The sequence below is a fragment of the Saccoglossus kowalevskii genome, chromosome 11 (assembly GCF_978046115.1).
Source record: "Saccoglossus kowalevskii chromosome 11, keSacKowa6.1, whole genome shotgun sequence".
Classification (NCBI taxonomy): domain Eukaryota; kingdom Metazoa; phylum Hemichordata; class Enteropneusta; family Harrimaniidae; genus Saccoglossus; species Saccoglossus kowalevskii.
The window spans coordinates 34,935,933-34,948,158 of NC_140651.1; the positions used below are offsets into that span (position 1 = coordinate 34,935,933).

Below are 12,226 nucleotides of genomic sequence, written 5' to 3' on the forward strand. Positions count from 1 at the left end.
GAATCACAGTGATAAGTGTGTTGATGTGTAGCCTCTAGACAGGGGCATGTCTTACTCTATTGTGTGTATGAGTGTTAGGAATCACACTGATAAGTGTGTTGATGTGTAGCCTCTGGACAGGGGCATGTCTTACTCTATTGTGTGTATGAGTGTTAGGAATCACAGTGGTAAGTGTGTTAATGTGTAGTCTCTAGACAGGGGCATGTCTTACTCTATTGTGTGTATGAGTGTCAGGAATCACAGTGGTAAGTGTGTTGATGTGTAGCCTCTGGACAGGGGCATGTCTTACTCTATTGTGTGTATGAGTGTTAGGAATCACAGTGGTAAGTGTGTTAATGTATGTGTAGTCTCTAGACAGGGGCCTGTCTTACTCTATTGTGTGTACGAGTGTTAGGAATCACAGTGGTAAGTGTGTTAATGTGTAGTCTCTAGACAGGGGCATGTCTTACTCTATTGTGTGTATGAGTGTTAGGAATCACAGTGATAAGTGTGTTGATGTGTAGCCTCTAGACAGGGGCATGTCTTACTCTATTGTGTGTATGAGTGTTAGGAATCACAGTGATAAGTGTGTTGATGTGTAGTCTCTAGACAGGGGCATGTCTTACTCTATTGTGTGTATGAGTGTTAGGAATCACAGTGGTAAGTGTGTTAATGTGTAGTCTCTAGACAGGGGCCTGTCTTACTCTATTGTGTGTATGAGTGTTAGGAATCACAGTGGTAAGTGTGTTGATGTGTAGCCTCTAGACAGTGGCATGTCTTACTCTATTGTGTGTATGAGTGTTAGGAATCACAGTGGTAAGTGTGTTGATGTGTAGTCTCTAGACAGGGGCATGTCTTACTCTATTGTGTGTATGAGTGTTAGGAATCACAGTGATAAGTGTGTTGATGTGTAGTCTCTAGACAGGGGCATGTCTTACTCTATTGTGTGTATGAGTGTTAGGAATCACAGTGGTAAGTGTGTTGATGTGTAGTCTCTAGACAGGGGCATGTCTTACTCTATTGTGTGTATGAGTGTTAGGAATCACACTGATAAGTGTGTTGATGTGTAGTCTCTAGACAGGGGCATGTCTTACTCTATTGTGTGTATGAGTGTTAGGAATCACAGTGGTAAGTGTGTTGATGTGTAGCCTCTAGACAGGGGCATGTCTTACTCTATTGTGTGTATGAGTGTCAGGAATCACAGTGGTAAGTGTGTTGATGTGTAGTCTCTAGACTGGGGCATGTCTTACTCTATTGTGTGTATGAGTGTTAGGAATCACAGTGATAAGTGTGTTGATGTGTAGTCTCTAGACAGGGGCATGTCTTACTCTATTGTGTGTATGAGTGTTAGGAATCACAGTGGTAAGTGTGTTGATGTGTAGTCTCTAGACAGGGGCATGTCTTACTCTATTGTGTGTATGAGTGTTAGGAATCACACTGATAAGTGTGTTGATGTGTAGTCTCTAGACAGGGGCATGTCTTACTCTATTGTGTGTATGAGTGTTAGGAATCACAGTGGTAAGTGTGTTGATGTGTAGTCTCTAGACAGGGGCATGTCTTACTCTATTGTGTGTATGAGTGTTAGGAATCACAGTGGTAAGTGTGTTGATGTGTAGCCTCTAGACAGGGGCATGTCTTACTCTATTGTGTGTATGAGTGTCAGGAATCACAGTGGTAAGTGTGTTAATGTGTAGTCTCTAGACAGGGGCATGTCTTACTCTATTGTGTGTATGAGTGTTAGGAATCACAGTGGTAAGTGTGTTAATGTATAGTCTCTAGACAGGGGCATGTCTTACTCTATTGTGTGTATGAGTGTTAGGAATCACAGTGATAAGTGTGTTGATGTGTAGCCTCTGGACAGGGGCATGTCTTACTCTATTGTGTGTATGAGTGTTAGGAATCACAGTGATAAGTGTGTTGATGTGTAGTCTCTAGACAGGGGCATGTCTTACTCTATTGTGTGTATGAGTGTTAGGAATCACAGTGATAAGTGTGTTGATGTGTAGTCTCTAGACAGGGGCATGTCTTACTCTATTGTGTGTATGAGTGTTAGGAATCACAGTGATAAGTGTGTTGATGTGTAGTCTCTAGACAGGGGCATGTCTTACTCTATTGTGTGTATGAGTGTTAGGAATCACAGTGATAAGTGTGTTGATGTGTAGTCTCTAGACAGGGGCATGTCTTACTCTATTGTGTGTATGAGTGTTAGGAATCACAGTGGTAAGTGTGTTGATGTGTAGCCTCTAGACAGGGGCATGTCTTACTCTATTGTGTGTATCAGTGTTAGGAATCACAGTGATAAGTGTGTTGATGTGTAGTCTCTAGACAGGGGCCTGTCTTACTCTATTGTGTGTATGAGTGTTAGGAATCACAGTGGTAAGTGTGTTGATGTGTAGTCTCTAGACTGGGGCATGTCTTACTCTATTGTGTGTATGAGTGTTAGGAATCACAGTGGTAAGTGTGTTGATGTGTAGTCTCTAGACAGGGGCATGTCTTACTCTATTGTGTGTATGAGTGTTAGGAATCACAGTGGTAAGTGTGTTGATGTGTAGTCTCTAGACAGGGGCATGTCTTACTCTATTGTGTGTATGAGTGTCAGGAATCACAGTGGTAAGTGTGTTAATGTGTAGTCTCTAGACAGGGGCATGTCTTACTCTATTGTGTGTATGAGTGTTAGGAATCACAGTGATAAGTGTGTTAATGTGTAGTCTCTAGACAGGGGCATGTCTTACTCTATTGTGTGTATGAGTGTTAGGAATCACAGTGGTAAGTGTGTTAATGTGTAGTCTCTAGACATGGGCATGTCTTACTCTATTGTGTGTATGAGTGTTAGGAATCACAGTGATAAGTGTGTTGATGTGTAGCCTCTAGACAGGGGCATGTCTTACTCTATTGTGTGTATGAGTGTTAGGAATCACACTGATAAATGTGTTGATGTGTAGCCTCTGGACAGGGGCATGTCTTACTCTATTGTGTGTATGAGTGTTAGGAATCACAGTGGTAAGTGTGTTAATGTGTAGTCTCTAGACAGGGGCATGTCTTACTCTATTGTGTGTATGAGTGTCAGGAATCACAGTGGTAAGTGTGTTGATGTGTAGCCTCTGGACAGGGGCATGTCTTACTCTATTGTGTGTATGAGTGTTAGGAATCACAGTGGTAAGTGTGTTAATGTATGTGTAGTCTCTAGACAGGGGCCTGTCTTACTCTATTGTGTGTACGAGTGTTAGGAATCACAGTGGTAAGTGTGTTAATGTGTAGTCTCTAGACAGGGGCATGTCTTACTCTATTGTGTGTATGAGTGTTAGGAATCACAGTGATAAGTGTGTTGATGTGTAGCCTCTAGACAGGGGCATGTCTTACTCTATTGTGTGTATGAGTGTTAGGAATCACAGTGATAAGTGTGTTGATGTGTAGTCTCTAGACAGGGGCATGTCTTACTCTATTGTGTGTATGAGTGTTAGGAATCACAGTGGTAAGTGTGTTAATGTGTAGTCTCTAGACAGGGGCCTGTCTTACTCTATTGTGTGTATGAGTGTTAGGAATCACAGTGGTAAGTGTGTTGATGTGTAGTCTCTAGACAGGGGCATGTCTTACTCTATTGTGTGTATGAGTGTCAGGAATCACAGTGGTAAGTGTGTTAATGTGTAGTCTCTAGACAGGGGCATGTCTTACTCTATTGTGCGTATGAGTGTTAGGAATCACAGTGATAAGTGTGTTGATGTGTAGCCTCTAGACAGGGGCATGTCTTACTCTATTGTGTGTATGAGTGTTAGGAATCACAGTGGTAAGTGTGTTGATGTGTAGTCTCTAGACAGGGGCATGTCTTACTCTATTGTGTGTATGAGTGTTAGGAATCACAGTGGTAAGTGTGTTGATGTGTAGCCTCTAGACAGGGGCATGTCTTACTCTATTGTGTGTATGAGTGTCAGGAATCACAGTGGTAAGTGTGTTAATGTGTAGTCTCTAGACAGGGGCATGTCTTACTCTATTGTGTGTATGAGTGTTAGGAATCACAGTGGTAAGTGTGTTAATGTATAGTCTCTAGACAGGGGCATGTCTTACTCTATTGTGTGTATGAGTGTTAGGAATCACAGTGATAAGTGTGTTGATGTGTAGCCTCTGGACAGGGGCATGTCTTACTCTATTGTGTGTATGAGTGTTAGGAATCACAGTGATAAGTGTGTTGATGTGTAGTCTCTAGACAGGGGCATGTCTTACTCTATTGTGTGTATGAGTGTTAGGAATCACAGTGATAAGTGTGTTGATGTGTAGTCTCTAGACAGGGGCATGTCTTACTCTATTGTGTGTATGAGTGTTAGGAATCACAGTGATAAGTGTGTTGATGTGTAGTCTCTAGACAGGGGCATGTCTTACTCTATTGTGTGTATGAGTGTTAGGAATCACAGTGATAAGTGTGTTGATGTGTAGTCTCTAGACAGGGGCATGTCTTACTCTATTGTGTGTATGAGTGTTAGGAATCACAGTGGTAAGTGTGTTGATGTGTAGCCTCTAGACAGGGGCATGTCTTACTCTATTGTGTGTATCAGTGTTAGGAATCACAGTGATAAGTGTGTTGATGTGTAGTCTCTAGACAGGGGCCTGTCTTACTCTATTGTGTGTATGAGTGTTAGGAATCACAGTGGTAAGTGTGTTGATGTGTAGTCTCTAGACTGGGGCATGTCTTACTCTATTGTGTGTATGAGTGTTAGGAATCACAGTGGTAAGTGTGTTGATGTGTAGTCTCTAGACAGGGGCATGTCTTACTCTATTGTGTGTATGAGTGTTAGGAATCACAGTGGTAAGTGTGTTGATGTGTAGTCTCTAGACAGGGGCATGTCTTACTCTATTGTGTGTATGAGTGTCAGGAATCACAGTGGTAAGTGTGTTAATGTGTAGTCTCTAGACAGGGGCATGTCTTACTCTATTGTGTGTATGAGTGTTAGGAATCACAGTGATAAGTGTGTTAATGTGTAGTCTCTAGACAGGGGCATGTCTTACTCTATTGTGTGTATGAGTGTTAGGAATCACAGTGGTAAGTGTGTTAATGTGTAGTCTCTAGACATGGGCATGTCTTACTCTATTGTGTGTATGAGTGTTAGGAATCACAGTGATAAGTGTGTTGATGTGTAGCCTCTAGACAGGGGCATGTCTTACTCTATTGTGTGTATGAGTGTTAGGAATCACACTGATAAATGTGTTGATGTGTAGCCTCTGGACAGGGGCATGTCTTACTCTATTGTGTGTATGAGTGTTAGGAATCACAGTGGTAAGTGTGTTAATGTGTAGTCTCTAGACAGGGGCATGTCTTACTCTATTGTGTGTATGAGTGTCAGGAATCACAGTGGTAAGTGTGTTGATGTGTAGCCTCTGGACAGGGGCATGTCTTACTCTATTGTGTGTATGAGTGTTAGGAATCACAGTGGTAAGTGTGTTAATGTATGTGTAGTCTCTAGACAGGGGCCTGTCTTACTCTATTGTGTGTACGAGTGTTAGAAATCACAGTGGTAAGTGTGTTAATGTGTAGTCTCTAGACAGGGGCATGTCTTACTCTATTGTGTGTATGAGTGTTAGGAATCACAGTGATAAGTGTGTTGATGTGTAGCCTCTAGACAGGGGCATGTCTTACTCTATTGTGTGTATGAGTGTTAGGAATCACAGTGATAAGTGTGTTGATGTGTAGTCTCTAGACAGGGGCATGTCTTACTCTATTGTGTGTATGAGTGTTAGGAATCACAGTGGTAAGTGTGTTAATGTGTAGTCTCTAGACAGGGGCCTGTCTTACTCTATTGTGTGTATGAGTGTTAGGAATCACAGTGGTAAGTGTGTTGATGTGTAGTCTCTAGACAGGGGCATGTCTTACTCTATTGTGTGTATGAGTGTCAGGAATCACAGTGGTAAGTGTGTTAATGTGTAGTCTCTAGACAGGGGCATGTCTTACTCTATTGTGTGTATGAGTGTTAGGAATCACAGTGATAAGTGTGTTGATGTGTAGCCTCTAGACAGGGGCATGTCTTACTCTATTGTGTGTATGAGTGTTAGGAATCACACTGATAAGTGTGTTGATGTGTAGCCTCTGGACAGGGGCATGTCTTACTCTATTGTGTGTATGAGTGTTAGGAATCACAGTGGTAAGTGTGTTAATGTGTAGTCTCTAGACAGGGGCATGTCTTACTCTATTGTGTGTATGAGTGTCAGGAATCACAGTGGTAAGTGTGTTGATGTGTAGCCTCTGGACAGGGGCATGTCTTACTCTATTGTGTGTATGAGTGTTAGGAATCACAGTGGTAAGTGTGTTAATGTATGTGTAGTCTCTAGACAGGGGCCTGTCTTACTCTATTGTGTGTACGAGTGTTAGGAATCACAGTGGTAAGTGTGTTAATGTGTAGTCTCTAGACAGGGGCATGTCTTACTCTATTGTGTGTATGAGTGTTAGGAATCACAGTGATAAGTGTGTTGATGTGTAGCCTCTAGACAGGGGCATGTCTTACTCTATTGTGTGTATGAGTGTTAGGAATCACAGTGATAAGTGTGTTGATGTGTAGTCTCTAGACAGGGGCATGTCTTACTCTATTGTGTGTATGAGTGTTAGGAATCACAGTGGTAAGTGTGTTAATGTGTAGTCTCTAGACAGGGGCCTGTCTTACTCTATTGTGTGTATGAGTGTTAGGAATCACAGTGGTAAGTGTGTTGATGTGTAGCCTCTAGACAGTGGCATGTCTTACTCTATTGTGTGTATGAGTGTTAGGAATCACAGTGGTAAGTGTGTTGATGTGTAGTCTCTAGACAGGGGCATGTCTTACTCTATTGTGTGTATGAGTGTTAGGAATCACAGTGATAAGTGTGTTGATGTGTAGTCTCTAGACAGGGGCATGTCTTACTCTATTGTGTGTATGAGTGTTAGGAATCACAGTGGTAAGTGTGTTGATGTGTAGCCTCTAGACAGGGGCATGTCTTACTCTATTGTGTGTATGAGTGTCAGGAATCACAGTGGTAAGTGTGTTAATGTGTAGTCTCTAGACAGGGGCATGTCTTACTCTATTGTGTGTATGAGTGTTAGGAATCACAGTGGTAAGTGTGTTAATGTATAGTCTCTAGACAGGGGCATGTCTTACTCTATTGTGTGTATGAGTGTTAGGAATCACAGTGATAAGTGTGTTGATGTGTAGTCTCTAGACAGGGGCATGTCTTACTCTATTGTGTGTATGAGTGTTAGGAATCACAGTGGTAAGTGTGTTGATGTGTAGCCTCTAGACAGGGGCATGTCTTACTCTATTGTGTGTATGAGTGTTAGGAATCACAGTGATAAGTGTGTTGATGTGTAGCCTCTGGACAGGGGCATGTCTTACTGTATTGTGTGTATGAGTGTCAGGAATCACAGTGGTAAGTGTGTTAATGTGTAGTCTCTAGACAGGGGCATGTCTTACTCTATTGTGTGTATGAGTGTTAGGAATCACAGTGGTAAGTGTGTTAATGTGTAGTCTCTAGACAGGGGCATGTCTTACTCTATTGTGTGTATGAGTGTTAGGAATCACAGTGGTAAGTGTGTTAATGTGTAGTCTCTAGACAGGGGCATGTCTTACTCTATTGTGTGTATGAGTGTTAGGAATCACAGTGATAAGTGTGTTGATGTGTAGTCTCTGGACAGGGGCATGTCTTACTCTATTGTGTGTATGAGTGTTAGGAATCACAGTGGTAAGTGTGTTAATGTGTAGTCTCTAGACAGGGGCATGTCTTACTCTATTGTGTGTATGAGTGTCAGGAATCACAGTGGTAAGTGTGTTAATGTGTAGTCTCTAGACAGGGGCATGTCTTACTCTATTGTGTGTATGAGTGTTAGGAATCACAGTGGTAAGTGTGTTGATGTGTAGTCTCTAGACAGGGGCATGTCTTTCTCTATTGTGTGTATGAGTGTTAGGAATCACAGTGGTAAGTGTGTTAATGTGTAGTCTCTAGACAGGGGCATATCTTACTCTATTGTGTGTATGAGTGTTAGGAATCACAGTGATAAGTGTGTTGATGTGTAGCCTCTAGACAGGGGCATGTCTTACTATATTGTGTGTATGAGTGTTAGGAATCACAGTGATAAGTGTGTTGATGTGTAGCCTCTGGACAGGGGCCTGTCTTACCCTATTGTGTGTATGGGTTTTAGCAATCACAGTGGTAAGTGTGCTGATATGTAGCCTCTGGACAGGGTCCTGTCTTACTCTATTGTGTGTACGAGTGTAAGGAATCACAGTGGTAAGTTTCTGTTCTTTCTCTCAGAGGCATCATTCGAAAAGCGGTTATTGGAGAGACTTAAAACCTATGGAAGATAAACAGGAAAAGGTATTCCCAAATAAGTGTAATCTTTTTTGGGAGATTTCCTTAACTGTACTTTGCTGCATACAACTATGCTCTAACATCAGCTTAAAACCCCTTAAAACACTGTTCATGCTTAATGTAAAAATGAGTATCCATAAAATGCCCTTAGTGGCATTCTTGAAGTTTTGAGGTTTTGAGGGGGATGGGGGGGGGGTAAAATTTTGTTTTATGTTACACTAACTGTATTTTTGAACAATTTTTTGTTACTTTTCAAAACAAAAAGTGACACATCATTCATGATATATATTCATTCAGCCTATGTCACCCGTCTAGAATTTGTGAAAAGGCATATCTCCTGTCTGAATCATTTTATTCATAATACTAGCATTTGCAATAAACAGGATTACATTTTCTAATTGTGGCTTTTTTGATGCTGACTCTAGAAGCAACTGGATTCCGTCTTTCCCTGTACATAAAACCTGCTTTATAATAATCAACAATGTCTAAATGTTTTTCACCTTTATGTGAATGCATATATAAAAGGAGTTCTTTGTCTGCCTGCCGTAATGAAGTATTCTGATCAGTGTTCAAAACAGGCTGATTATTGTTCAATAGATTTCCATAATTGTTCAGGAGCTGTGGCAATGGTGTTGCAACTTGCTAGACTGTGTATCTTACAATCCAAGTAGTTAATGTAATTGTATCTCCTCCATGTTGATAACAGGTCAGCGTGTTGGTTCGACTGGGGGTCGTCATGTTGGATTCTCCACTATGCTTGCCGTGGTGGCATTGTGTACTTGATGTTGTTAATATTTGTCTGGAAAGCACAGTTAGAGTCAGTGGTCGGTGTAAATAGACTTACAGGTAATTGCCACTTCAAGTAAACACTGGTGTGCAAGTGGTTTTATTTGTAGCTCAGAAATATGACTTGCTTCAAGCACTTTGATTGCGGACATTGTTGTAAAGCAAATGATTGCCAGGGCATTTGTCATGAAAAATGACAGATTGTTATTTGTCGCCACTGTTGTACGTCTAAGTCGGCACTATGAGCTTCAATAGTGGGGTTTTCTGCTTCTTAAGGTAGAGATGCAGGTTCGTGGGCACTTGGGAGTGAATTTTTTTTTTTTGCTTTTTATTATCCAAACAGCTATAGACTGTTAACATTTTGAACAATTGTGAATAGTGGAAAATACTCAAAAAAAACGATTTTAAAATATAGATAACAGGTGCAAACATTCTCTTTTTTGAATGCTTAGCAAGATTTAGCAAGGCTGTACATAAATAATAAAAAGGAAACATGGTGAAAAAAAGAAATGACGGGATCTCCATATTATGCACTATATTTAACTTTTAACAAAACGGTAATACATTTAAATTTGGAACTGTTACAGCCATTTTAATTATGAACATTAGCAAACTTCTTACTGAGTGAATTGTTATGCAAATTAGCAATTATCTCAGCTTCTTTTTAGTGCACATCCCAGAACTTTAAAAAAAATAGTTCCTAGACGCTTTGGCCTTTTGTTTTGAAATTTTCACAAATGATTGACAATGTGTTTATCTTCAAAACGCTGTCGGGGCATTGTTTTTGGTTGAACAGTGTTACAACAATCGTACACACAACTAGCCTGGGTGTTAATTTATGCATAAACTTGAAGTAGTAAAATTTGAGCTGCTGCCCTGCAAAATTGACAACTGGTAGACAGTTTTCAAAACGGCACTTTCTTCATAGTAAACAAATGTACCCATAAACCAATTTTGACAGGAAACAGAAGCATGGTTTAGGAGCTAATTTTTTTTAAATTACTTTTGACCAAAAAAGCACATTTTTGTGCATATTTCAAACTACAGTGTCCATTAAAAAAAATACTGACAAAACTTTAAAATTCATACAATAAGCTTTCCGAAAATATATAGTTTTGTGGACAAGGTCATCTTGGCTTCCTAATTAACTAATTAAAATACCTCTCAGGTAAACTGCATCTCTACCTTAACTTGTGTGCAGCTTTGTAGATGGTGGGGAACTGTTGTGTAGCAATTTTTTGGATCAAATAGTGATATCAAAGCAATTCCAATACACTGAATTTGGACGAAAGTTGAGAATCTGGCATAGGTTGAAAGTACATTGTTTCATGATTTGCAAGAAGTTGACAACCTGCAGATACAAATTGCAGGTAATGCAAACCAAGGCGAGGAAAGACATTGCCAGCAACATATCTGACACAATCAGTAACAAACAAAGGATCAAAACTGAAACTGCTGCGAATTGTTGTGAACAACCCAGAATACAGATGAATTATTCAATGAGTACCCAAGAACACTGCCATCTTACGCTGACAAGGCATAGTAATAGTCAAGTACACCAGTTGTGTTTAGAGTGTATAGAAGTATTTGTGGTTACCTGTTGCAGGAGCGCCACCACGACTTTTGATTGGTTGAAATTTGCACATGCTAAGCACATTAATAAGGCATGTGACTGGCTCTTGTCACTGATTTAAAACTAGTAATATGTATACATAACTTGACCATATTTAACCTTGAGCAGCCCATCAAATATTGTTTTGAGTTTGGCATCCAGACATCAATCCATTAAATCTGTAGTTTCCGATGCTGTTTATTACTACCCCCTGTATAAAGAACCAAATCACCCTTACCAGTGTAGTTGAATTTTGGGTTATTGATCTGCGTAACGTAAATCAGTCAACCATGGAGTTGCAACATAAAATCTTTGCTACAGTATCATCATTGTCAGACCAGGCCATATTTTCTTTGTTTCCTGAATAACTGCGAGAGTTGAGGTTAGATGACAGAAGTTGTTGAAATGATGCAATCAATACTTGTAGTATGGGACAAAGAATGTGCATGAATGTCTGTTAATGTCATTGCTGTGAATATTCATATGCAATTATATCATATTCTACTCACTGAAGAAATACATCACATTATTAACTTTGTTTATATTACTATTATAAATGTTGCATGCCTAATCCCTGATTTCCCATCTTTCAGTAACATAAAAATCATAAAAATATTGGTCCTGATCGATGGTTCATGCTGTCACATAAAGCAATTGTTGGACTGATTTCTAGCAGTGTATATATCAGTATGTTGGACATGATGTTTTATTTCATTTTACAGAAAGAACAAGATGTAGCTGTGAAGGAAACAGAAATAACAAGTCAAAAGGTAAAACTTCAATAATTTATACATGGTATTTATTTTCGGTGAATCACAAATGGTAGACTCTGTAGATTTCATGTCAAAATGAGAACACGCTTTGTTTGTTCATTTTGTGGTGATATCTTCAATTATCTAATTTTGATGAATATTTTTGTTAGTTTTGGTGAAAAGTGATATTTTTAAATTCTTGTTAAAAACAGCAAGTCCGATTGCGTTGATACTACATATATAGGTACTACATGTGGACCTCTCTCAGATTTGTTCATTTTGTGATGATATCTTTAATTCTCCAATTTTAGTGAATATTTTTGTAATTTTGGATAAAATGTGGTATTTTTGACTTCTTTTAAAAAACCGCATATCCAAGTGCTTTGATATTACATATATAGGTACTACATGTGGATCTCTCTCAGATTTGTTCATTTTGTGGTGATATCTTCAATTATCTAATTTTGATGAATATTTTTGTTATTTTTGGTGAAAAGTGATATTTTTGAATTCTTGTTGAGAACAGCAAATCTGATTGCTTTGATACAATGTACGATACATATTGTTCATTTTCTAATGATCCCTTCTGTTCTTTAATTGCAATGTGCATTGCTAACAATGGAGCTATATCAGGGGACAGGCTGCTTGTTATAGTTTTGAGACTTTTAGTCATTGATGTCAAAAGTACTGGGACCAATCGGATTACTTTGATTATGACATTCTTATCAGGTAGATGCATGACATGGAAGTGTCAGGATATACATGATTCTGATTTTGT

The 12,226-nt window shown here is 39.6% G+C and overlaps 1 protein-coding gene across 6 annotated transcripts in view; it reads left to right on the top strand.

The window, feature by feature from the left end:
- The window catches only part of LOC100378895 (uncharacterized), a 68,042-nt gene that overhangs the window by 38,356 nt on the left and 17,460 nt on the right, over positions 1 to 12,226 (top strand). For 4 of the 6 annotated variants that reach the window (XM_085505143.1, XM_085505144.1, XM_085505145.1 and 1 more), the window contains exons 12-13: positions 8,242 to 8,304; positions 11,419 to 11,466. In XM_085505143.1, the coding sequence (XP_085361269.1) occupies positions 8,242 to 8,304; positions 11,419 to 11,466 (111 nt within the window). The remainder of the gene's footprint in view (positions 1 to 8,241; positions 8,305 to 11,418; positions 11,467 to 12,226) is intronic. The other 2 variants (XM_085505146.1, XM_085505148.1) reach the window with 1 other exon arrangement.